The sequence below is a fragment of the Artibeus jamaicensis genome, unplaced genomic scaffold (genome assembly GCF_021234435.1).
Source record: "Artibeus jamaicensis isolate MK-2021 breed Jamaican fruit bat unplaced genomic scaffold, CSHL_Jam_final contig_3275, whole genome shotgun sequence".
NCBI lineage: Eukaryota > Metazoa > Chordata > Mammalia > Chiroptera > Phyllostomidae > Artibeus > Artibeus jamaicensis.
This window is the reverse complement of record NW_026521773.1, coordinates 201536-228679: the sequence shown is the minus strand read 5'-3', so window position 1 is coordinate 228679 and position 27144 is coordinate 201536. Positions and strand designations below refer to the sequence as shown.

General features: G+C 36.0%; 1 protein-coding gene across 4 annotated transcripts in view; it reads left to right on the top strand.

Annotated features, from left to right (window-relative positions):
• RABGAP1 (RAB GTPase activating protein 1) overlaps positions 1-27144 on the top strand; it is a 158085-nt gene that overhangs the window by 38917 nt on the left and 92024 nt on the right. For all 4 annotated transcript variants that reach the window (XM_053663738.1, XM_053663739.1, XM_037165002.2 and 1 more), the window contains 8 exons: positions 2213-2447; positions 3351-3555; positions 6552-6726; positions 7658-7815; positions 13670-13780; positions 14184-14250; positions 17008-17110; positions 18211-18380. In XM_053663738.1, the coding sequence (XP_053519713.1) occupies positions 2213-2447; positions 3351-3555; positions 6552-6726; positions 7658-7815; positions 13670-13780; positions 14184-14250; positions 17008-17110; positions 18211-18380 (1224 nt within the window). The remainder of the gene's footprint in view (positions 1-2212; positions 2448-3350; positions 3556-6551; positions 6727-7657; positions 7816-13669; positions 13781-14183; positions 14251-17007; positions 17111-18210; positions 18381-27144) is intronic.

Sequence of the window (27144 nt, the reverse complement as noted above, 5' to 3'; positions counted from 1 at the left end):
TATGGGAACTTACCTTCCTGGCATCAGAACCCTGGGTGTGGGTACCTGGTGTGGGGCTCCAACTGCTTGTTCCTGAGATAGGCCTCCTGATTTTTTTCTACCACACTTGTGTGAGACTATTCCCCATCTTCATCCCTCCTGCTAGTCTTGATGTAGTTTCTTTAATTCTGTACTTGTAGGATTTTCATTCAGCTCAATTTCTGATAGTCCTAGATGCTGGTTATTCTGTAGTTTAGTTGTAATGTTGATGTGGTTGTGCAAGCAGTCAGGCTGTGTTTACCTGTGCTGCCATCTTGACCGGAAGTGATTGTGGCTATTTGTCTAGGTTGCCAGTTTAAGCAGCTTTTAAAACTCAACATTTTCTTGTGTGTACATTATTTTTTCTTAGCCTTTGAGGAAGAGTTAAGGAAACAGAAGGCAGTTCTTATGTTTATAGACTTTATAAACGAGGGAGGAATGCAAGATAAACATGTATAAACACAAAAGACAAATGTATAAATGTTTCCTTTCAGGGTTAGGTATATTTTCATGACTGGTGAACATATTACAGTGTAGGGAACCAGTCCGACAGAAAACTTGAGTTTACTTATAGTATATCCTATATTGGGGGAAAAAAAACAACCAAAATACTTCATAGCGTGTAAAATGTCTACTCTTTAATTCAATTTACTCTTTTAATGATAGCCTTTTCAGTTACAATTGCTAAGTGCTTAAACATGGAGTCTAATAGCTTTCCTCTATCTGTTTTCAGGGTGGCCTTAACACTCCTTAATACTACTTCTCTGTCCCCTTAGAACACAATGCGGGTTCATTTAGGCTGTCTTTCGTTTACTCTGGTGAACGAAATACTGTGGTACAGTATTTCACTTCCAGTTCTGAAAGAATAAGGTTAATAGAAACTAAGCTCTAGTTTGTTTTCTAGGTGCTTTGAAAACACAACTTCTGACACAAATTTGATTGCACTTGTGGAGGTGTAGGATCAGATATAAGAAAGAGTTAAAATTATTTGACTGAATTTCTTGTAGTTCCATTAGCAGTAACTGTAAACATAAAATGAAGTTCACAGAAGCAGATGTGGCGTTGAAGCTAAGAGGCTGAACGTCTGTCTGGCTCGTATTTCCAAGGCCAAAGTAGCTGACATGTTAGAATGTTCTTGGGAAAATGTCAGCAAAAAAACCTAAGACTGTTTGTTTCTCAATCACAACTTACCGCCAAAGGGTTTGAAGTTTGTAAGTTATAAAAGGTACTTGAACTGAGTTTCGTGATAGTCCAGAAGTGCCTCTGTTGCTAGACTTTTGCTTCCTGGCTTCTGTTTCGACTCTACTGGGAAGACATCACTCTCTGTAACTGTCTCACAGCCCCACCTTTTTAACTTTTTGTCACAAAGCCTCCAAATTGGCCCTTCTTTTTTTTTTCCAAGACTTTCCTTTTCATAACTTAAGTCTTTAAATTTTTTAGTATTCCTTAAATAAGCATTTAATGACCATAGTGGGTTTTGTCACTTGTGGTTTTCCTTAGCATTGGGCAGTGTGTACTTGAATTTGCTCTTGTTTATTTCCTTGTTGAGCAACTAATAATAAACCATCATGACTCTAGAAAAGTACTTGACATTGTTGAAATGCGTTGCTTCTGTTCTTTAGGAGCATTTTATACATGCATTTCCCCACCTTTATTCAAGCGTCTCAGAACTTTAGGAATTTGTTCATATCAGAGACGTCTTTCTCAGAAATAAAAGAGACTTTCTGATATAGCAGGAGTGGTAAAGTACATGTGAAAATGTATTACCTAATAAGTATATGTTTCTATTGATAACTTCCAGAAGCAAACATACTTTTTTTTCTTAATGATAAGATATGCTGCTACAGATATTCCTCTTACTAGCCTTATTTTTCACCAGACAGTAAAATTACAAATATTTTAATTGTTAGTTTAGGACACCGTAGAAAACTTTTAATAACATTGACAAACTATTCACATATATTTCTGGGTATTAGTCTCAAATTTACTATAAACTTTTTCATGACAAAGACTGTGAATTAAGGGAACAGCTGTGGCTCTTATTGCAGATCTTGATTTATTTTATTTGTTAAAAATGTTCAGAAGAGTCTTTGTATCAAAAGAAAAGCTGACTTTCTCTCAAATGTGGACCCATTCAAATCCTTCTTGGCCTCTCTCTGTCACTTTGCTGATTGCATGTATTTGTGACCCTTAGATTATAGGGAATGGAAGTGAGCAGCAGCTGCAAAAAGAGCTAGCAGATGTGCTGATGGATCCTCCAATGGACGACCAGCCAGGGGACAAGGAGCTTGTGGAAAGGTCGCAACTGGATGGAGAAGGAGATGGGCCTCTCTCTAATCCGCTCTCAGCTTCATCCACCATTAACCCTGTGCCGTTAGTAGGGCTCCAAAAACCGGAGATGAGCCTGCCAGTGAAACCTGGACAAGGAGGTTAGGATTGCTGCATTGCTTGCGTAACTGAAGGTTATTGTTTTTAATATTTGAGTGCTTATCCTGTTCTAGGTTTGATTCAGAGTGAGAAAAAACCATTATCTGTGTTCTCTAGAATCTCCAGATTCTAGACTTAGGGAAACATGGAGAGATGGAAACATGGAAATCACATGTACCATTCTGACTCCCTTTGAAATGTTTGTCATTTTTACCGCAGAAAGAGACATAGTTAAATGACATTGAGGGAATCTTCAGAATGTTTAAAAGGTTCTTCTAGGAAAAAGGAGTTTATATACAGGGTTGGACAAACAGAGTAGGGATGCTTGGTGAAGTGGTGTTTGCTCCAGGCCTGTGTTACAGCCCTAGGGGGAAGAGCTGCTGAGCTGAAAAAGAGCTGAGAAGGAAAAGGGCCATAGGAAGGGCTCACTGGGAAAAGTAGGCTGTTAAAACTGTAAATGTTTATTGGGAAAAGGAAAGCAAGGGGATTAAGGGAACAAAGTGGCTAATAGTGCAGATCAGAAAGAAGATAGAGATAGGATTTCTCACAGGGGTGAAATATTAAAGGCGCTTGTGGAATTTATGTTTTGGGGGGTTTTTTTGTTCGTTTTTAACCTAAATGTAAATTACAGAGTCAAAACAAACTAGAAGCAGCAGAAAGGTACAGTAGATCTGAATCCCAGGCCACCTTTTAGGTTTAGATTGATGCTACAGCAATACCTGAAAATTTTGGTGTTAGTGACAGTTTTTACTGTTAGGTGTCTGGCTTTGATGGGCACTTCTGTATTATCTCATTAGTACTTAATTTTAGAACCTAAATATAACTTGTAGATTTTTACTTCGTTTTCATGTCAACAAAATATCAAATAAAAATTAAAATAACCACGTCACTATCATTTCTTTCAGATTCTGAAGGGTCAAGTCCTTTCACACCAGTGGCGGAGGAAGACAGTGTCGTCTTCAGCAAGCTGACTTATTTAGGCTGTGCCTCAGTGAATGCTCCCCGGAGTGAAGTGGAAGCCTTAAGGATGATGTCCATCTTAAGGAGCCAGCGTCAGATTCCAATAGAAGTAACCCTGTCAGTGCCGAATGTGTCCGAAGGAACCGTGAGGTAAGACCAGTTTCTTGAAACATTTGTAACATTTGATCAGATTTCTGACCTGTAGTTTTAGAAATAAGCAATAGTGAAAAAAGACATAATTATTTATGTAATGTTTAGTTCTTCTGGCACTTACATCTTTTAGGTATTGTGACCCTTATGAAAAACAATCATGCATTTCAACAGTTTTCATACCCTTCTCTACTCCAGCTGTGTGTAACGTATTAGAAATGCAGGTGTTTGCAGGATGATTGAAATATATGGATATGAGAGTCTGCCTAACAATTTAAATTTTCTCTGTTTCTCTGATACAAATACTGGTTTGACGCATTAGTTCAGTACTGACTTTAACTCTGATTTTTGAAATTACAAAAACCTGTTGGTAAGTATTAACTATTCTGGTACAGTCCCTTAATTTTTTTTTTTTTTTAGATTTTAGTTATTAATCTTTTAGAGAGGAAGGGAAGGAGAGAAGGAGAGACATCAGTGTGTGGTTGCCTCTCGTGAGTCTCCTGCCGGGAACTGGTCTGCAACCCAGGCATGTGCCCTGACTGGGAATCGAACCGTGATCGTGTGGTTCGCAGACCCGTGCTCAATCCACTGAGCTATGCCAGCCAGGGCCAGTCCCTTAATTTTTAAGATGAGGAAATTGAGGCCCAGAAAAGTCTCTAGAAATAGCTATTGTTTATACTAACTAGAATCAATGACTATTGAATGTCTATATTAACTAGCTAAATACAGAATTCTTAACTAATCAGATAAAATAGCATTTCCCCTTATTACAAAAAGTACATGCTTAATTAAGAAAAATCAAAGAACATAAACAAGCAGAAATTCAGGAAAATACTTAAAGCCATTCTGTCATTGAAAAACACAGTTCGCATCTTGGCTTATTAAGACCTTCTTTATGTATTTGTATGGATGTATGTGTATATATGCCTGTTTATGTGCATGTATAATTATATAACTATTAGAATTACCATTTTTAACAACAGTGGAAATATACGTACCATCTTATAACGTGCTTTCTTCACTTAGTTTTATATTGTGACTCTTGCCATAGCATTCAGTATTAAATTTTTTAATTTATAGTGGCACATGATGGATTATTCAGAAATATCCAGTTTCTCCTATTAGACACTTTGGATTTTTTTAATTCAAAAAATCTAATAACAGATAACATTAAGCTTTTATTATATGGGCACATAAGTACTTTATCTGTACTTTCCTCCCCCCAAACTTTTCTTATAAATAGATGTTTTTGAGCTACTTTTTTTTTCCAGTTTTGTTAGACACAGACTTATAAATTTCTAGTAGACTTATGAGTCACAGGTGTACCCATTTTTATTACTTGTGATACATTACCGAACAACCACCTAGAAATATTAATCCAGTTTATACCTCTATCAGTGGTATATGAGAATATATTTTTCTCTACACTCAAAAGCATTTTGACTTTTCATGGCAGTAGAGTTGTAGTTGTATGTGGATATTAGTTAATTTTTAATCCAATCATCTGCAATTTTTTTCTGAGTATTTAAGGAAGTATTTCACGAAGACTCATAAATCCTAATGTTAATTATATTTAGTAATGTGAATCTTCTAATAAAATTCATTTAGCACTCATTTTTATATGCTTTTTAGTCAGTAGTCATTCCCCCAACTGAAGTTATGCTTTGTTCTAGTGTATTTTAATTCTATAAAGCTATGAGAAAATCAGTTTCTCTTGCCCCATGTTCTCAGAGTTTTTATCAAAGTGCCTTTGAACCTGGATTAGATCCTGTTCTAGGTATTTCCATTATGCACAGGGGCTCCCAGGCTTTCCTCATCAATGCCAGTGCCTAGTGTTGAAATTGCCTAGTTCCTTTTTAGTCTTTCTATATTTGTGTCCTCAGTGCTCAGAACAGAGCCTAGAATGTTGTAGATATCACATACATTTGTTGAATGAATGTCATCCCTTTGATTTTTTCAATAAATGGCATTTTAAACATTTTATTAATGATTTTTTAAATAAGATTTTATTCATCCATCTTTAGAGGGGAAAGGAAGGAGAGAGGGAGAGAAACAATGTATGGTTGCCTCTCGTGTGTTCCCCATTGGAAACTGGCCTGCAACCTAGGCATGTGCCCTGACTGGGAATCGAACCGCGATACTCTGGTTCGCAGGCCCGTGCTCAATCCACTGAGCTACACCAGCCAGGGCTATTAATGATTTTTTAAGTGTTAATATCCTATACAGTTTCCTCCCTTTATTTGCCATGAATCAAAAGAGCATGTTTTATACTGACAAACACATCAGCTTTTAGTTTTTTTAAATAATAAAGATTAGGTCATTTTTAGGAGGTGAGAAGCAGAACTTTAATCTTTTATTTTGGTAGTCTAATTTACCCATTATTCTAGTCTTTATTTAGTTACAGAGTATATAAGAAATATGTACTTACTGATATTATTTTTTTTAATATTAAATTTTATTTAGTTACTTTTCAAGTACATTTTTTTTAATCTATTTCTCCCAACCCACCCCACCCCCCTGTACTTACTGATATTATTTATGCCCTTTTGATTGCCTCCCTAAAACATGGGGATTATGTAGTTTTTAATACCTTGGAACTATGGAATCAGTAACTTCAGGAATCCTCATATAATTCAGTTATCAAGATTTAAGAGATCTAGCTGGTGTGTTTGGTGTGCATTGAGTGCCAGCCTGCCAAGTGTTGCGGATTGGATTCCCAGTCAGGGCACTTGCCTGGTTGTAGGCCAGGGCCCCAGTAGTGGACTCGTGAGAGGCAAACACATTGATGTTTCTCTTCCTCTCTTTCTCCTTCCCTTCTCCTCTCTCTAAAAAGAAATAAATAAAATCTTTTAAAAAAAGAAGACAAGATTAATATGCTTAACATTCCACAAAAGGTTTATATATGAACTTCTTGCTAGAAAGGTGAGTCTCGAATCATGCAGTGAAAATACTGCATAATCCCTCTAATCTCTTTTATCTTTTTTCTTTCTGGACAGACTCTTAGATCCTCAGACAAACTTTGAAATAGCAAACTACCCTATCTACAAAATCCTCTTCTGTGTCAGAGGGCATGATGGAACTCCTGAGAGTGACTGTTTTGCTTTCACTGAAAGTCATTTCAATGCCGAGCTCTTCAGGATACATGTCTTCCGGTGTGAAATACAAGAAGCTGTAAGTCCTTAGGAGAATACTGTCTGCTAATGAAATTTTGCCTGTGTTGAAATTATTGCAGTATTTATTATGGGTACTTAAAGCAAAATGAAATTCTCTGCAAGTGTTTTATTTTAGTCCAGCCTGATGGACTGAAACGTGAATGAACTAAAAGTTCGGTTAACCAAAACGTTGTTGCTGAGAGTGTCAGAGACCAGCTGGCCGCTTCTTGACTGGGTTAGATAGGCATCTGGGTTCTGGCAATGCCACATTTTCCAAGTGTTCTTTTATAGCTAAACTTTTGGAATTATTTTTATTTTAATAAATGTATTCAGATAGTTCTTAACAATTTAGGAAATAATTTTTCAGTTGGATTTTTAATGTTTAAAACCATTTAAAAAAAAAAACTTCTTCATTGGCCATTTAGTATTGCTTGCTTTTAGCCATAACAAATTAGATAATTAGCCAAAAGAAATCAATATGAAATCTAAATAACAAAAAATGTCAAGCCCATAGAAACAGAAGAATGGTTGCTGGGGGCTAGGGAAGATAGGGAGAGGTTGGCAAATGAGTGCACACTTCCATCTATAAGATTACTCTAGTGGATACCATTGTATTGTACAATTAAAATTTGTCAGGAGTGTTAAGAGAATAGAGCTTAAATATTCTCACCAAGGAAAAGAAAAGATAATGTGAGGTGATGGATATTTTTAACTTATGATGGGGGAATCCTTTTACAATGTATACATTTATCAAATTACCACAACATACACTTTAAATATCTTACAATTTTATTTCAGTTATATCTCAAAGCTGAAATAAAAGAATTAAAAAAGAAATCAATATAAAAAAAAGAATTACTCCTTCCCAACAAAGTAGGTAACCTTTAGCCTTAATAAAAGCGTTTCATGCCCTGCAGTAACAGCCCGTTTCCTAAACCGTCTGGTTGCAGGTAAGCCGGATCCTGTACAGTTTTGCCACTGCCTTCCGCCGTTCTGCCAAGCAGACCCCACTTTCAGCCACTGCTGCACCCCAGACTCCTGACAGTGACATCTTTACCTTCTCTGTGTCTTTAGAAATAAAAGAAGATGACGGTAAAGGTTATTTTAGGTAGGGCATCTTCTTTATTTATTTATTTTTTTGAGGTCATATGACCATGCTGTATGATCTGCGGTTCAAGGGCAACTCCAGATCAGATTATATAACTTGCACACTATAAAATGATTGCTGTAATAGGTGGAGGGTGTGTGTGTGTGTGTGTGTGTGTGTGTGTGTGTGTGTGTGTGTTTTAATGTAAGCAATGAAGGATAAGAAATAAACAAATTTATAGAGGCAACATTTCAAGAATTAAAAATTTATGTGGGAAAATGTCATGTTATATTCTTTTAGTCAGAATCAAAGTAATTCACTGGCAACTTATATGAAATGATGACAGAAGTTAAGTCACGTGGATCTGTAGCTGTATTTGTTTGGCTGGAGGGTTTTGTTTTGTTTCTGTTTGGTTTATTTAATCTAAAGATCCTAAGGCTATTGAAATCATGTTTTACCATTAAAGTTTATCTGAACATATTAGGAGGAGAGAAATTTAGTCTGTGTCTGAAGTCTAATCTTGCATATAAGCTCAGAAATTGTTTTTAAAGTAAAATGATACTTATAGGAAAAAGAACTCTGGAGTAGAAATAAAAAGTTAGATTTAGTTTAATTATTAGTACTGTTAACAGTTAACCTTTTCCAAGTTTCTTTGTTTCTTGGTGGTAGTTTCTTCACTTATCAAATGAGGTAGGTGGACTGAGGTCTTTTCTAACTCTGAAATACTGTGATGATTGGATTTTTTTCCTCCATAGCCTGTCTCACAAAATTGGTTATAATCTCAAACCTTGGGATTATAATTGATAGTTGCATATAGAAGTCTCTTTTTTATACCACCGTTTCATAAAACAGATAACGTAAAATTACATCAAAGTATTTCTAATACTTGCTTTTACATCAGAAGGCACAATGGCATGAATTCATTGGAAAACTGATAACTCTTACTAGTAAGTCTCCCTTCAAAGATTTTGGAATTGTCATGCCATCTTGTGGCCAATTTAGTGTATAATGCAGCTTCAACATTGATTCGTGCACTGAGGTGTGTGAAGACACAGTGCTCTGTGCTTTCTTTCTAGCCTTATGTCTATTGTTGGAGGAAAGCTGGCTTGGTGCTTCCCACAGTATGCATTCCTGCCCTATAAACTTTGTAATATTTTTTTCCTTTTTAAGAAACAAAAGGTTTTTTTTACTACTTTTTCCTTTACTGAAGATACTTATGTGGATTGTGTTGTGATTTCCACTTACAACAGGAAAGATATCTCAGAAGAGATGCAGTAGAATAACTCCCTTCTGCAATTAGGCATATTCAAGGTAGAATGATCACAAATACAAACACCCCTATTATATTCATCCTCATGCCAATGAGATGCTGTACAGAAAATCCCTGCATGGTCAGATTTGCTTGTCATGTTTGTTAGGCTTTGGCTCTCTCTTTTTTTCCCATGGTTTTAACCAAATTTGTAGTTTATAGCAGAAAGTAGTGTTGTGTAACATAATAGTGAAGAAATCATTGAAAAGTATTCTTTTCTTTGTCAAATTTGAACTTGTCAAATGCAGTTTCATTTATCCAATGATTCTACCATATGCTTTAACCATAACGTGAGTATAGGCAAAGTGTTGCGGCAGGCATTAATGTTCTTTTATCCATGCCTGAAAAAGCATAATTCTTACATGTTTAAAATCGGAAACCTGCCTTTCACTTTAGCCCTTACAAGGTGGAATGTTTTCATTTATACCATTCAAAGAACAACTTCCTTGTCTTATTTAATGTAACTCTATTCAATAGGCTGGGTTATTTAATATTGTCCTTGTTTAATATATAAAGAAACCCAGAAAAGTTAAGCCTGGACCTCAGTTTCTTAATTTATACAGTAGGAATTAAATGTAGAATTACCTAGTTGAATTCATTCAGTGATACAATGACAAGACCAAAAATGTAATTTAGATCCCCTGAGATCAGTGAGTAAACTTCCACTGCTTACACACTCTACATTCCGCTTTCTGTTAATGTGCTTTTTCCCTTGCCCTTCAGACTCAACACCAAAGACAACTTTGTTTCCATTATTGATATTTTAAATTCAGCTGAGATTACAGTTGACCCTAGAACTACATGGGTTTGAACAGTACAGATGTTTTTCAATAAATGTAACAGTCAGCCCACGATTTGTCACCAGGTTTTGTATCCATGGGTGCAACAACTGTGGATCAAAAACAGTATTTTCAGTCCATATTTGGGAATTTACATATGCAGAGGGTCAACTTAGGTTCACATGGATTTTCCACTGGGGGGAAGTTGTTTGGTGCCCCTAACCCCCATGTTGGTCAGGAGTCCACTGAATATTTATATTTCAGCATGCACTGAACATAGAGAAGTAGTGTACTGATTACCAGTTGAAAAATTGAGACCTATGTATATCGTTATAGATGAAAATTCTGTCACCAACAAATAATTAGTTTGGTATGTATAAGTTTTTCTTTGTACATGTTTATAATTTTTAGACTCCTTTACCAAGATTCTTTGATTTTTTTAAATCTCAGTGTTTTTAAAATGTTCTTAAATTGGTTGCTATATAAACGTAGAGGAGCTTCAAACTAATTTCTTCAGAGCCACTTTTTAGTTTGAGTAGGTACTCAGAGCACCCATGTAGCCTTTTATATTATCATCTAATGGTTCTGTTGCCATAATCTTGACATTGCATAGTAATAAGACACAATTTAGATTTACTGTGTACTGGCTGATTGCCATAGGAAGATGTTTACCTCTGAGAACAATGGAGCTAGAAAAAGTGTTCTGTGGGAGATTAGGGGATTATTTTGGTAAAATGTCATTTTAAGAATATTTTCAGCTTTCTTCTTAAGCTGATTTGAACTGTATCATTAGTATTATTTTTAGAATTACAGGAGTGCCTTAGAGATATGTAGGTTCCATTCCAGAACATTGTAGAAAAGTGAATTTTGCAATAAAAGCCACATAATTTTTTTGGTTCACTGGTGCATATAAAAGTTAAGTTTATACTATACTGTAGTCAATGTGTACAATACCATTATGTCTAAAAAAATTTGTACCTTAATTTAAAAATGTTTTCTTGCATCAAATGCCGTCCATCGTCTGAGCTATGCCATTATCCTTTTGCTGTGTCCTGATACTGACGGCTGCTTACTGATCGGGGTGGGGGTGCTGCAGGTTGAGGTGGGGGTGACAGTTTCTTAAAATGAAACAACAGTGCAGTCTGCTGCATCAGTTGACTCCTCTTTTCACAGATAACTTCTCTATAGCAGTTGATGCTGTTTGATAGCATTTTCCGCACAATAGAACTTCTTGCAGAAATGTAGTTAGTGCTCTCAAACTGTGCCACTGCCTTACCGTAAGTTTATGTCATATTCTACACCTTGGTTGTCATTTCAACAGTCTGCACAGCATTTTCACCAGGAGTAGATTCTGTCTCAAGTATCCACTTTCTTTACTAATCTGTAAAAAGCAAGTCCTTCTAATTGAAGTTTTATTTTGAGATTGCAGCAGTCAAGTCCCACCTTCAGGTTCTACTTCTAAATAGAATTTTTTTTACTATTTCAACCACATCTGCTTTTATCTCCTCCACTGAAGTCTTGAACCCCTCAAAGTTATCCAGGGAGGTCGGAATTAACCTTGCAAACTCCTGTTAACATTGATATTTTGACCTCTTCCCTTGAATCTTGAATGTTCTTATGAATCTGGAGTGGTTCTTTCCAGAAGGTTTTTAATTTACTTCTCCCAGATCCATCAGATTCATCACTATCCATGGCAGCCATAGTCTAATGAAATGTGTTTCTTAAATTATAAGACTTAAACATTGAAATTACTCCTTGGTCTATGGGTTGCAGATTGGATGCTGTATTTGTAGGCATGAAAACAACATAAATCTCATTGTACATCTCCATCACAGCTCTTGGGTGACCAGGCACATTGTCGCTGATATTTTGAAAGGAATCTCTTTTTCTGAGCAGGAGATCTCAACAGTGGGCTTAAAATACTCAGTAAACCATGGTTTTATTTAGGCTCAGTAAAATAGATGTGCTGTTATTTAGGCTTTGTTGTTCTATTTATAGAGCACACAGTAGATTAAGCATAATTTGTAAGGGCCTTAAGGGTTCTGGAATGGAAATGAACATTGGCTTGAACTTGAAATCACTAGCTGTATTAGTTAGTCCCTGATAAGAGAGTCAGCCTGTCCTTTGAAGCTTTGAAGCCAGAGGATTTCTCCTCTTTAGCCATGAAAGCCCTAGATGGCACCTTCTTCCAGTGTAAGGCTGTTTCGTCTACACTGGAAAACCTGATGTTTGAAAACCTGTTGTTTAGTGGAGTTGCCTTCATGAATTATCTAAGCTAGATCTTCTGGATAATTTACAGAAGCTTCCACATCAGCATTTGCTTCTTCATCTTGCACTTTTGTTATGGAGATGGCTTCTTTCCTTAAACCTCATGAACCAGCCTATGCTAGCTTCAGACTTTTCCTCTGCAGCTTTCTCACCTCTGTTATCCCTCATAGGTTAAGGATAGGGTTAAGGTCTTGAACAGGGTTAAGGTCTTGCTTGGGATTAGGCTTTGTTTTAAGGAAATGTTGTTTCTGGTCCATCTTTTAGCCAGAGCCCTAAACTTTCTCCATATCGGCAATAAGGCTGTTACACTTTATCATTCATGTGTTGACCAAAGTAGCACTTTCAGTTTCCTTCGGAAAGTTTTCCTTTTCATTCACAACTTGGGTAACTGTTGGGTGCAAGAGAACTGGCTTTTAGCCTGCCTTGGCTTTCAACATGCCTTCTGCTCTAAGTTTAATCATTTATAGCTTTTGATTAAAACGAGAGATTCTTTCTTTTACTTAAACACTTAGGGACCATTGTAGGGTTGTTAATTGGGCTAATTTCAATATTGTGTCTCAGAAAATAGACCTAAGGAGAGAGAGAGAGTTGTAATTAGCCAATTGGTGGAGCAGTCAGAACACACACACTTATTAAGTTTACCATCTTACATGGGTTCAGTTCATGTTTACCATCTTACATGGGTTCAGTTCATGGTGTCCCAATTACAATAGTAATATCAAAGATTGCTGATGACAGATCACCATAACAAATATAGTCATAATGGAAAAAATTGAAATATCATGAGGATTACTGAAATGTGATGCAGGAACATGAAGTAAACAAATGCTATTAGAAAAATGACGACACTGGAATTGCTTGATGTAGGATTGCTACAGATCTTCAATTTGTAAAAAACACATTTTCTGTGACACACATTAAAGCACAGAGCAATAAAATGAGGCATGCCTGTATTACACAGGTTTACAGTTAAGTTATCGCTGCTTAAGGAAGTGATGGTCTTGAACTTCCTGTTGGCCATGTCATCCTCATCTGCGATTTTTTGAAGGCACTTTGTTATACATTTCAAAGGAGCTATGATGAAGTATTTTTTCTTATATGTTTAAAAAAATAAGGCAATAAAATTTTGGCAAAACCAGTGACTATAGAAAGAAAGGAAACTAACATTTTTTTTGAGCAGCCTTGTGCTGAATGCTAGATGCTTTATGCTTTACAAATATCTAATTTTTATAGCAACAAAAAAGAAAAAAACTAAAGCCACATTTGAGGGGACAGTGGAGTTGGTTTTTCTAGCTTTTATAAATGGTTTAGTGGATTACATACAGTAACGATGATATTTTCACAAGAGGCAGGTGATAATTTAAAAAAATGCTTTTTTAAACTTCTGTTAAAATTTGAAAACCAGACAGAAAAGAATCAAATCAAGCGATTTCTGTGCCTGATTTTCATAACAAAAATTGTTCTAATACATGTCACAAAACAATACTATGCAAAGTTAATAAAACCTGTTGTTCTACAGTGCAGTTCCTAAAGATAAGGACCGACAATGCTTTAAACTACGCCAAGGAATAGATAAGAAGATTGTCATCTATGTGCAACAAACAACTAATAAAGAACTTGCCATTGAGAGGTAAACATTTTTTGTGAGTTTAGCTTAAACGTAAGTTTTAGTTTTTATCAACGTAATAGCGTAATACACTATATTAAAAAATGTATTTACAAATATTTTGTTCCCTTGGGAATTCTTTTGGCTATTAAGTGGCTACTTCATTCACTTTGCATTAACTCCCATAAATCTTTCACAAGTATGCTGACTTTATGTTATAATAAAAAGCAAAGAATTTGTTATCTCTGTTTGCCTTTTATTATAGGTTAATATCTAATTAAAGAACTAAGGATTATTTGGCAATACTACTTAATTGATCATTTTAACGTGTCCTTTGTTCCTTCGATAAGAGTTTTTTTAAGTGACCTAACGTAAACGTCTTTTTTGTGTTCTTTTTTCCAAATTTATGTCAGTTCTTTTCTTGCAGGTGCTTTGGTCTTCTTCTGAGTCCTGGGAGAGGCGTCCGCAACAGTGACATGCACCTGTTAGACTTGGTAGGGATTCTCGTTGCCTTTTTTTTTAAGCTATGCACTGTTTCCTCAGTAGATGTTGTTTCACTTTATCTCATCTGAATCTAAAATCAAAGCACATTTATGAAGGTGTTTTTGTAAGCTATAAACCAATAAGTAAAAATAAGGGGATTTGTTTCTGATTTGGTGTTTGCCACCTTTTTGACTATGTACCATATTTTTTGGACCATAAGATGCCCTAGGTTTTAGAGGAGGAAAATAGGAAACAAAATTTTGAAGCAAAAAAGTGGTAAAATATTTAATAACATAAAATTTCACCAATGTAAATGTAAACAGAACTCAACAGCATAATTAACAACCACTATTCCTCCCAAATTGGGTGGGGTGGCGATTTGTGTCTTATACTCCGAAAAATGTGGTAATAGTGAATAATTGTCATGTAGGGTTGGTGAGGGGAGCAAAGAAGAAAAGTTGGGAGAGAATCATGAGCTTTATAAAAGTAGACAGTATTATTTCTATTATATGGAAATATTCTTTAATATATTGTATTGATTATGCCATTACAGTTGTCCAATTCTCTCCCCTTCCCTCCACCCTGCACTCCCCTCCCCCACCATAACCCCCCCTTTCATTTATGTCCATGTGTCATAAGTTCTTTAGCTTCTACATTTCCCACACTTGCCCTCCTCCTGCCTATTTTCTCCCCACCGTCTATGCTACTTATTCTCTGTACTTTCTCCCCCTGCTCCACCTCCCACTCCCCTGTTGCTAACCCTCCATGTGATCTCCGTTTCTGTGGTTCTGTTCCTGATCTAACTGTCCACTTAGTTTGCTTTCATTTTAGGTGTGGTTGTTAATAACTGTGAGTTTGCTGTTCTTTCACTGTTCATATTTTTTAACTCCTTTTTCTTAGATAAGTGCCTTTAACCTTTCATATAATAAGGGCTTGGTGGTGATGAATTCCTTGAACTTGACCTTATCTGAGAAGTACTTTATCTGTCCTTCCATTCTAAATAAAAGCTTTGCTGGATAGAGCAATCTTGGATGCAGGTTCTTGCCTTTCATGATTTGGAATACTTCTTTCCAGCCCCTTCTTGCCTGTAAGGTCTCTTTTGAGAAATCCGCTGACAGTCTGATGAGAACTCCTTTGTAGGTGACTGTCCCCTTATCTCTTGCTGCTTCTAGGATTCTCTCCTTCATTTTAATCTTGGCTAATGTAATGATGATGTGCCTTGGTGTGCTCCTTCTTGGGTCCACCATCTTTGGGACTCAGCTTCCTGGATTTCCTGGAAGTCTATTTCCTTTGCTAGATTGGGGAAGTTCTCCTTTATTATTTGTTCAAATAAGTTTTCTACCCCTGGCTGTTCCTCTTCCCCTTCTGGTTCCCCTGTAATTGAGATGTTGGAACGTTTAAAGATGTCCTGGAGGTTCCTAAGTCTCTTCTCATTTTTTTGAATTCTTGTTTCTTCATTCTTTTCTGTTTGGTTGTTTCTTTCCTCCTTCTGGTCCCCTCCATTGATTTGAATCCCAATTTTCTTTCCATCACTGTAGGTTCCCTGTGCATTTTCCTTCATTTCACTTAGTGTCGCCTTCATTTTTTCATCTAATTTGCAACCAAAATGAATCAGTTCTGTGAGTATCCTGATCACCAGTGTTTTGAACCGTGCATCCAATAGGTTGGCTATCTCTTGGTCATGTAGAAGTATTGGCTCTGGGGCTTTGATCTGTTCTTCTGTTTGAGCCGTGATGTTTTGGTCTGTTCACACCTGTTAGGTGTGAGGGGCAGAGCCTTAGGTGTTCAACAGGGCTGGTCAACCCAGTGGCTGGGTTGTGATGCTGTATGTGGGGGCAGGGTCAGAGAGGAAACAATGGTGCTTGTTCCATTCTCTCTTGGATTTGGGTCCCCTCTGCCACTTCCCACAAACAAATTGGGCCCTTTTGGTGCTGGTTCCCGGGTGGGTGAGCTTGTATACATTCCAGGACCCTGTGGGTCTCTCCAGTGAACTCTCCTGTGAGGCTGGGAGCCTCTCCTGGCACCTCAACCCCCAAAGGTTTTCCAGTCGGTGCTTTTAGGCTTTACATCCTGTCTGTGGGACCCTGGGTTGCGTGATCTGTCTCAGCTGTTCCGTTTTTTTTGCCTGGTTTATCTGTGCGCTAATGTGTGTCCTCGGTCAGCCAACCGCCTTGCAAGTGCCATTCCCTCCCTGCACTCGGTTCTGCCAACCACCACCTCTGCCTGCCTGGACCCCTCTCTGCTGGCCACTGACTCCACCCTTCTTACTGGTCTGGAGGAATGGTTCGTTGTTGTTGAACTTCAGTACAGTTCAGTTTTCTGTCTGTTTTGGTTGTGTTTTTGTTTCTAAATCTTTGTTGTCCTTACATTTGGTTGTGTACAGAAGTACAATGTTTCCACCTGTGCCTCCATCTTTGATCTCCATTTCCAGCCAAGCACTATATGGAAATATTTTTTAAACCGAAACTTATGTAGTAATTATTTATAGAAGAATTCAGCGTGGGTTTAGGTAGTAAATTTCTCTAATGCTTATACAGGTTGATATAATTTACAAGCATTTTATGTATAAGTTTTCAGGAACAGTTACATGAATAATTGGCACATCTTTAATTTTAATTATAATTATTCAGTTATACTCCCACTCTTTAAAAGATCTGGTCCTCTTTCATATTTTTACATTTTGTGACTCCTAATTTTGAAGACAGTGGAATAGGACAAGCTGTTGTCCTTTTACTTTGGCATAATGTTTGTTTTACTCTTTTCTTTAGGAATCTATGGGCAAAAGTTCAGATGGAAAGTCTTATGTTATCACTGGGAGCTGGAATCCCAAATCCCCGCATTTTCAAGTTGTAAATGAAGAAACTCCTAAAGGTAATGAGGTTGTTGACATCATAACAGAAATTTAAGTCCCAAGAAGATACCCAGACCTTAGGACCACTATTTGACAAGTATTCAGTGCTTAACCTAATTCTAGTAAAATCAAAGAATTTTAATAATTCTTTGAGTTTATTATTAAATTTGACCTGTAAACGAAGTATTATTTTTCTTCTTTTTCCCTTTCCTGCTTTCTATTCTATTTATATATTCATTTATTTACATACTTGTAAATTTTATTTACTTTCTGTGGAAAGGTAATATATGCACATGGTTAAAAATTCAGAGGATATATAGAGAAAAGTAAAAATCTACTACAGTCCCCAGGCCCCACTCCACAGGAGACCGCTGTGGCTATGACCAGTTTCTTGTGCAGCTTTTTAAATATTCTATGCCAGGGGTGTCAAACTCATTTCACTGGGGGCCACGTCAGCCTCAAGGTTGCCTTCAAAGGGCTGAAGTAATTTTAGGACTGTATAAATGTATCTACTCCTTAACTGCTAAGGAGCTGAAATTACATTCAGCACTTTGAAGGCAGCTGTGAGGCTGATGCGGCTTCTGGTGAAAATGAGCTTGACCCCTGTTCTATGCATAGATAACCTTTTTCAAGATATTTCATGTTCTCCCCAAATGTCATTTAATGGCTATATAATCTTATTCTGAAAAAGTAACATTATTTGCTTAACTAGTGCCTCTTATTGAGCATTTATTTTTCCCCTTTATTTTTAATTTTTTTGTTATTCATAGCATTGTAGATAAATGGATAAAGGATATAAATAGTGACCATTGTTCACCAAGATTTTAGAAGTTGAGAAACCCCACCATTGGTGAGAGTGGCTTAAAAAAGCCATATGTCACTATTGTAAAAGTTTGCCCGTACATTTCATACAAATCCCGCTTCAAGCAGTCTACCCAAGAAAGGAATTCTCCATACAGAAAATAACTTTTCAAAACAGCAATTTACCTGATTATTTTAGATTCTTAATTAATGGATTACCTTAAGATATCTTAAAAGTTTATAGTAAGAGTAATTATTTTTACATTGGTCGTATGAGAAAATAATTTCCATTCTTTAATTTGCTTCTCTCTCTCTATAGATAAAGTTCTGTTTATGACCACGGCTGTTGATTTGGTAATAACAGAAGTACAGGAGCCTGTTCGATTTCTCCTGGAGACAAAAGTCCGCGTTTGCTCACCTACTGAAAGGTTATTCTGGCCCTTCAGCAAACGTAGTACTACTGAAAACTTCTTTTTGAAACTAAAACAGGTACCATACTTCTCTGTAAGTGTTGGAGTGGGGAAGGGGATAAGAAAGGAGCAGCCACTTCTGAGTGTGATTTGTCAGTAGTCTAAGCTATAGTTAGATCATGTGTATTTTAAATATATTCAGAGGAAAAATTGTCTATTGCTTTTTCCCATTTATCAGTTTTGTTGCTCTTCATTTATTCCTCAAGAGCCAGGATTTCACCTGATCTTACTTGCCCTCTATCTGTAGAAATTCTTTTACCTTTTCTTCTAGTGCAGATCTGCTAAAGACAAATACTTAGACCTGAGCACCTAAAAACGTCTTCATTTCACTTTCTTTCCAGTTGGATATTTTCACTGGCTGTAGAATGCGGGATTGAGGGATTTTTCCCCAGTACTTTAAAGTCGTTACCCCCCAGTCTCTGTTCCCTTTGTTCTTGATGAGAAGTCAGAATGCACTTATATTGTTGTTCCTGTGTATGGCTGCTTTTAAGATTAGTTTTTATCTTTGGTTTTCAGACATTTAACTATGATGTGACTAGGTGTGGTTTTCTTCTTGTTTGTTTTGCTTGGGATTTGCTGGGCTTCTTGACATTTTAAATTTATGTTTTCGGTCTTTTTTTTAAACAGTTTTGGGGGAAATCTGACCCATTAAAGCTTTTAACCTTTTCCTTGCACCATCTCTCTTCTCTCCTCATGGGATTTCAGTTACACATATTTTAGACATGTTCATATTACCCTGTAGATCTCTAAGGCTATATTTTTTCAAAGCATGTGTTTTTTTTTCCTTAAGATAGTGTACCTGTCTTAAAGTTCACTTGACTCTCTTGTCATCATCAGTCTGCTCTTAAACCCATTGAGTAATTGTGTTTTATTTCAGATTTTATATTTTTGAAATTTCCATTTTTTAATTACAGATTTTGTTATAAAATTTCTTCTTTGTTTTATTTTCAACAGATTTTGTCTTATGTCCTTGGGTATAATTATATGTAACTATTTTTAAAATTCTTGACTGCTAATTCTGAATTATAGTGAGTCACATTTTCTTACTTCTTTGTCTAGTAATTTGAGATTATTTATTAGACATTTTTATAGGTTATACAGATTCTCTATAGTCTTCTGAATATTGTTTGTTTTTCTTTTTACTGTGTTAATTTGGTCAAAGTCAAACTCTATGCTCTTCTCATGATGGGTAGCAGATGAAATCTGTCACCTTCATTTAGTTTTCTCAGCTCAAGTTGCTTGAGGTTTGTTTTTTCTTTCTGTTGTTTTTGTTTTGCTTTTTTGCTTTCCTTCGTGTCAAAATACTTTGAAAGAAAGCCAAGTTTATAGTGACCTAAACTGCTAAACCCAGTAGTCATTCTGGGTCTTTATCTTACTTGACCTGTCAGCGACCTTTGATATCAGTGATTGCTCCCTACTTAAATATACTTCTTTCACTTAGCTTTCAGGACATTGCAAATTTACCATATCAAAAAAGGTTCGATTATCTCATCTCCTACCTTTAAAATATTCTATCTCTGTGTCTTTACTATCTCAGTTCATGGGCATAGTTTCCTAATAGTTGCTTAAGCCAAGAATTTTGTTCTTTTTTTTTTACCCCCCACATCCCATACCCATTGTCAGGAAATTGTTTACTTTTAAAACATTTGTAGAATCTGACCACTTTTACCACCATAGATTATGTTCCTCATTTGAATCAGAGTTTTCCCCATGATTAACTGCAGTAGCCTTTTCACCGGTCTCCCTGCTTTTATTTTGTCCTTTCCTGATATATTTTCAGCATAGTAGCCTATGGTCAGAGGACATCATTTTTCTGCCTAAAACCTTGTAACACTTTTATTCTTAAAAGGCAAAGTCCTTACAGTGGCTTATAAAACTCCAACTGATCTGCTGCCTGTTTCATCTTAAATTAATTACTCTCCTACTACTCTTCTGCGCTAACTTTGCTTTTAGGGCCTTTGCTGTTAAGTATTTCTTCTGCCTAGAATACTCTTTTCCTGGATCCCTCTTGCTATTATTATTCACCTTCTTCAAACCCTAATCATCTTCATGTCTTTGCTCAGGCTTATTTATTAGCAATTCATAACTGCCCCATTTAACAGTGTAATTTGTCTGCCCTTTCTCTGGTACTGCCAATTCCCCCCTCCAGGTGAACATTTTTAAATTTTTTTAAAGATTTTATTCATTTAGAAAGAGGGGAAGGGAGGGAGAAAGAGAGGGTGAGAAACATCAGTGTGTGGTCACCTCTTACACGTCCCCTACTGGGGGCCTGGCCTGCAACCCAGGCATGTGCCCTGACTTGGAATCGAATTGGCGACCCTTTGATTCACAGCCCAAGCTCAATCTACTGAGCTGTACCAGCCAAGGCAACATTTTTAATTTTTATACAAGGTTTTTTACCTTTCAGTATACTATATAATATACATATTTTTATTTTGTTAATCTGTGTCCCATATTAGAAAACTATTGAGGCAGTATTTCTTAGTCTGTCTTGTTCACCGATTGACTTCAAGCATGTAGAAACATAGCTTTCAATAAATACTTGTTGATTTTATTTACATAAAATTTATAGAATTATAATGTTATGTGTAGAATTAGTTGAATATACTTTTGTATAGTAATAACTGTTTTGGTTCCAGTATATTCATGTTAATCTTTTTGGTTATAGTTTGAAGAGGTAGCAGTTATAACAGAAATAAAAGTTTTTTTCAGTGTCATCTTAAGAGACAGAAGGTCATCTGAATTCCATTACCGTTCTTCCACCTCTTAACTGTGGGAGGAACAGAGAACCAGCCTAGGGTTATCATCTCTAGAACATGGGCCCTCCACCTTGTTTTACCTAGCCTGGCATTGTTTCTACTTGTAGGCAGCACTGAGCACCTTGCCCTTAGTTAAGGAGTAGTTACATTTATACAGTCCTAAAATTACATTTGGCCCTTTGAAGGCATCTGCAAGGCTTATGTGGCCCCTGGTGAAAATGAGTTTGATACCCCTGATCTAGAACCTGGCTTTGGAGTCAGAGTCTAGATCTTACTATTGACTAGCTTTATGGTGTTCAACAAGTTCCTTCAACCCTTGAGCCTCAGTTTACTCAGCTATAAAATGGCAGTGATAGAATCTTCCTCATGGCTTTATTGTGATATTAAGTGAGAAACTATACAGCACACAGGGAATGTATGTTCTTCATACATTTTAGCTATTATTACTGAGAAGGACTGTGGAATCTCAGTGGGACGAAGGAAGAATGGAAAACACTAAGTCATGGAATGAGAGTAGCATTGATTATGTAGAGATCTATGCTAAGGAAAGAATGCTTCAGAAAGAAAATCAATTTATAAGGATCATTTAGAAGTTTAGGGCATGGTCCTGGCTGGGTCCCTTAAGTTGATTAGAGCATCACTGCATACACTAAAAGGTCACACATTCAATCTCTGATCAGGGCACATACCTAGGTTGCAGGTTCAGTCTTTGGTCAGGTCGTGTATGGATGGCAACTGATTGATGTTTCTCTCTCACATTGATGCCTCTCTCCTCTCTCCCCTTTCCTCTTCTTTCCTCTCTCTTTCAAATCAATGAACATATTCTCAGGTGAGGATTAAAAAGGAAAGTTTAGGGCATGAATGAGAATAATTCTTAACACTTTCTAGAATAAGAGATGGTGAAGAGAAATTAATTGTGTGATATTTTTAACATGCATTTGTGTAAAAGAGATACTTTTAATTACAAAGAATATAGAGTTCTGTCTCTTACCTTAGTGAACATAAATAAGATTCCTCTGATCTTGCTTTTCCCTCGAGGTCTTATCTACACAGCCTTGGATTTAAAAGACTCCATGGGTTTACAGGAATATTACTTCTGTGGTTCAGTCTAGAATAATATATCTATTAGTCTAGCAAATGACTTGGCACGGTAAACTAGCCCAAAATATATGTATACCTGAGACTAGTCTGATACGCTACTCTCCAGACTCTCTCTGGAGGTTGCAAGCTAAACATAGGCAGAGTTGTAAGTATTTTCTTTGCAAAAATTCTAGAAGTTTATATATGGAACTGGGAGGAGGGCTGGGAATTCCTGAGAATAAGCTTTAATTTTTTTCCTTATTTAGATAAGTTCTGTTGGGGTTGGGGGTTCTTGTGTGAAGAGTTAAAGAAGTGGGAAGGGGAGAGAGAGCGAGAAGAATTTGAACAACTTTTGCTGTCTCAGAGCAAATAGAGCTGTGTTACATTCAGGCATTTTACATTCAGGCATTAAAAAGTAATAGTAATGGTATTGAGGATCCTCAGAAAATTAAGAATATAACTGAATTCCCTTGTGACCCAGTGGTTCTACTTCTGAGTATATATCTGAATTAAAACACTAATTCAAAAGAATATAAGCACCCCTGTGTTGATTGCGGTGGTATTTACAATAGCCAAGATATGAAAGCAGCGCCCAGTACCTGTCACTAGATGAGTGGCTAAAAAAGCTGTGGTACATTTACACAGTGGAATACTATGAGCTGTTAAGAAAATCTTATGTTTTGCCACAGAACAAATGGACCTGGAAATTATTATATTAAGTAAAATAAGCCAGTCAGAAAAAGACAGCTATCCTAAGATTTTACCTATATATGGAATCTAAAGAACAAAATAAATGAACAAACAAAATTGAAACAGATCCTTAGACAAAAACAAAGTGATTGCCAGAGGGGATGATGTTTGAGGGACTGGGAGAAAGAGATGAAGAAATTAAGAAGTGCACCTGGGTAGTTACGAACTAGGCAGGAGGATGTAGAGGATGTAGAGTATGATAAATGGAATATAGTCAATAATATTATGGTAACTATGGACAGTGCCAGGTGGGTACTGGAAATATTAGGGGAACACTTTGTAAAGTGTGTGATTGTCTAACCACTATGCTGTACATACAAAACTATACAAAATAATACTGAATGTAAACTATACTGAAAAAAATTTAAATTATTCTAAAAAAAGAAAAACTAGTAGCAGCTACCATTAAGTGAGGCCCTATTGTGGCCATCACTCCACTAGCCGCTTTCATTTTTTTCTGTCTTACATAATTTTCTTAGTGATCCAGTAAAGGTAGTTCTCATTTTATAGATCCAGAGATGTAAAATAGTAGATTTTATGGGCTGTTGTATGAAAAAGATACATAGCTAAGCTTTCTAAGAGTCTGATTCAGGGTTCTTTCCATGGAAACATATTCCTTTTGTCTTTCTGTAAGATATTTTTAGTATTTACTTAAATTAAGCATAATTTAAATTTTTAACCACTTTGCAGTTCTCATTAGAGAGAGAACAACAGACCAAATTTTTAAAAATTTATGTAGTTTCTGTTATTGCTGTAAGTATGGAAAAATAATCATAGAAATGTTTTTTTAAATACATGTTTATAAATTGACTCTTTTCTTTTACTAAATTTATCTGGTGACTCAGTAAGTCTTTTTTAGCCTGGAAACCTTCCCAACTATGGGAATTGTTCTATTAAGATGGTATCATATTAGAGAAGAAACTTAAAAATTAGTAAGGAAAGGAAGATTGCTTTCTTAGGTTTACATTTTCAGATATCATTTACTAAAAGAGGAAGAAAATGGTCCTAAAGACTAGATTTTCCAACAGTAACATAAGATAAATAAGAGACCAACTAAGCATTCTTAAAACTATAGAATTTATGGGACTTGTATTGCCAAAGAGACATTAAGCTGATATTTGAAAGACCTAATAAATGATGTGGCCAGTGTCTTACAGGCCAGTAGTTAGTATAATTATACTGGCACCCTGAGCTTCTGCTTTGTGTTTGCTCTGTGGGTGTGTGTACAGACACATGCACACAGGTATACTAAACTGGTGTACCTCTCAAGATAAACCATATGAAAATGCTTGCTCTCCTAGAGTTCTTCAGCTGCTGAACCAGGCATATAGTATCAGCTGTTCCACTGTTCCTCGAAAGTGTAATCACTTACTTGATTAAGGTGGTGACCACTGATTTTCCCTTCGTGCAAGTAGAGTTTTCTCTTTGCATTTACCAAGCAGTCTTTGGAATGGGACTTGGGCAGTTTCTGCATGTCCTATTTCTCAACAACTTTCTAACTTACAGTTTCAGTATCCGTTGATGATCCTGGCCTCAATCAGTTGATTCATTCACATATTTTCATTAGTAATTTAACATTACAGGATTCTCTTGTTTTCTTCTACATTTATATATATTTTAAATATTGGATGTCTCAGTTATAGTAACAGTAATATATTTAATTTATTCTTTATCAAAGAATTTTAAAATATCTGTATTGCAGGAAACACCCTTAATATGTGGTCTTTGTTTTATTGTTCTCAGCAAATTTATAACAAAATCTTTATAAATGTGTAAAATATCTGTTGAGAAAAAGGTATTATCATATGGATTTATAAAAGAGGTTTCAGTTATTTAAAATTCCAAAGAGGACAAGCTTATAATTTGATACAATTACTAATGGAGGTAATTAAGCATCAATAAACTTGCACAATCCCTAAAATATATACATTAAGTCAATAAACTTGCACAATTTCTAAAATATATACAATGCCACGCTGCAGCTTATGTACAACTTAGGTTCCTTCCTCCCTTCCTTCCTCCCTCCCTCCCTTCCTCCCTCCCTCCCTTCCTTCCTTCTTTCCTCTTTGTTTGATTTGTTGTTCCACTTACTTATGCATTCATTAATTGTTTCTTGTATGTGCCTTGACCGAGGATCAAACCCTCAACCTTAGTGTATTGGGATGGTACTCTAATCAACTGAGCTACCCTACCAGGGCTACATGTTTCTCTCAGTTGGCAATAAAACCCATATTTAATATCAGTATATTAAAATCAGTATGTAAACATCAAATGAAAATGAATCCAAACATTTAGTGTATTCTGAACTTTTTTATAGATGCAGAAATAAATTTTTGGAGAAACATCTATTAATATAACCATAGTACCTATGTATTTTTGCATGTTTTTCATCTTTCATTTTTGAAGATAGAGGCATATAATATGAAGTTATTTGAATCTCTATAGTATTAAATTCTAATTTGTTCATGTTCATTCAAAAAATATCAGTATTACAATTAATTTAGTGACATTTTAAGATTTCATGGAACTTCTTTTTGTGCTTTGAAAGTGTTCCACTAAGATTATAAAATTAGTACTGCATTCAGCCCTGGCTGGTGTGGCTCAGTGGATTGAGTGCCAGCCTGTGAACCAAAGGTGACCAGTTTGATTCCTGGTCAGGGCACATGCCTGGGTTGCGGGCCAGGTCCGGTCTCCAGTGGGTAGTGCGTGAGAAACAACCACACACTGATGTTTCTCTCACTCTCTTTCTCCCTCCCTTTTCCTATCTCTAAAATAAATACATTAAAAAAATTAAGATTTTATGTATTTATTCTTAGAGGAGAAGGGAGGAAGAGAGAAAGAAATACCAGTGTGCGGCTGCCTCTCACATGCCTCCAACCAGGGACCTGGGCCTGCAACCCAGGCATGCCTCCCTGACTGGGAATTGAACGGCAACCCTCGTGGCTTGCAGGCTAGTGCGCAATCCACTGAACCACGCCAGCCAGGGCAAATAAATACAATCTTTAAAAAATAGAAATTAAAAAAATTAGTACTGCATTCAGAAGTTATAGGAATATTTTTTTCATTATAGTTATATGTTACTTTTTGACATATAGTTAATTTCATTTATCTCCATACTTTAAATTTATGGTACGAAAGTCCAAATTATACCTAAAAATGTATACAGTGAATCTTGATTTTATTTGTCTCCTTCCTCCCATCCCCATATGTAACCATGATTATTAGTTTCTGGCTTATCTTTTCAATGTTTCTTTTTGTGAAAATAATAAAATACTGATATACAGGGTGGGGCAGAAGTAGGTTTATAGTTGTGAAAATGCAAAACACAAGAGTTTATTCTTGGATTATTACTGTATTATTTTCTATATATACAATTGTAGGGTAATTGTATTTTCCATACAAACAAAGTAGGGTAAACCTACTTTTACCCCACCCTGTATTTTAACCCCACTTTTAAACAAAAAACTAGCATATTATATATACTGTCTTGTACCTTGCTTTTTTTAACTTCATATGTCCTGAAGATCATTCTCCATCAGTTCAGAGAGATCTTCCTCATTCTTGTTTAGTGGGTGCATAGTACTGTGTAGTTTGGATGAATCGTGATCTTTTCAACTAGTCCTCTATTGATGCATATTTGGATTTTTTCTGCAATCATTTGCTATCCAAATACTGTTACAGTATTGATCCTTGTGCATGTGTCGTTTTGATTTTATGAAAGTGCATTTGAGAGTAGATTCCTGTTAGAGATTTTTGTTGGCATGTGAGGTAATTTTGCTTATGTAATTGTGTTTTATTTGCCAAATTCCTAGGTATGAGAGTATCTGTTTCTCCATAGGCTTTTCAAGATTGTATTATTAAACTTAAGCATATAATGGTAGTTTTAATTTATCCTTTGATGAATAAAAACAAGTCGTTTTTGTCATGTTTATAGGTGACCTTTTTTCTATGAATTGTTTCTTCATATTTTTTGCTGTTTGATTTTTATCTTTTCTTAATTTTTAGAAGCCTTTTATATATTTGAGAGATCAAGACTTTGAGATACATTTTGCAAGTATTTATCTTGGTTTGTCATCTGTGTTTTGGCTGAAATTATGATGGTATTTTGGACTTTTTTGACACAGGTTTTTTTTTTTTAACTCTATTCTACTTGAATTTATTAAGTTTTTCCTTTAAAGTATCTGGATTTGGGGT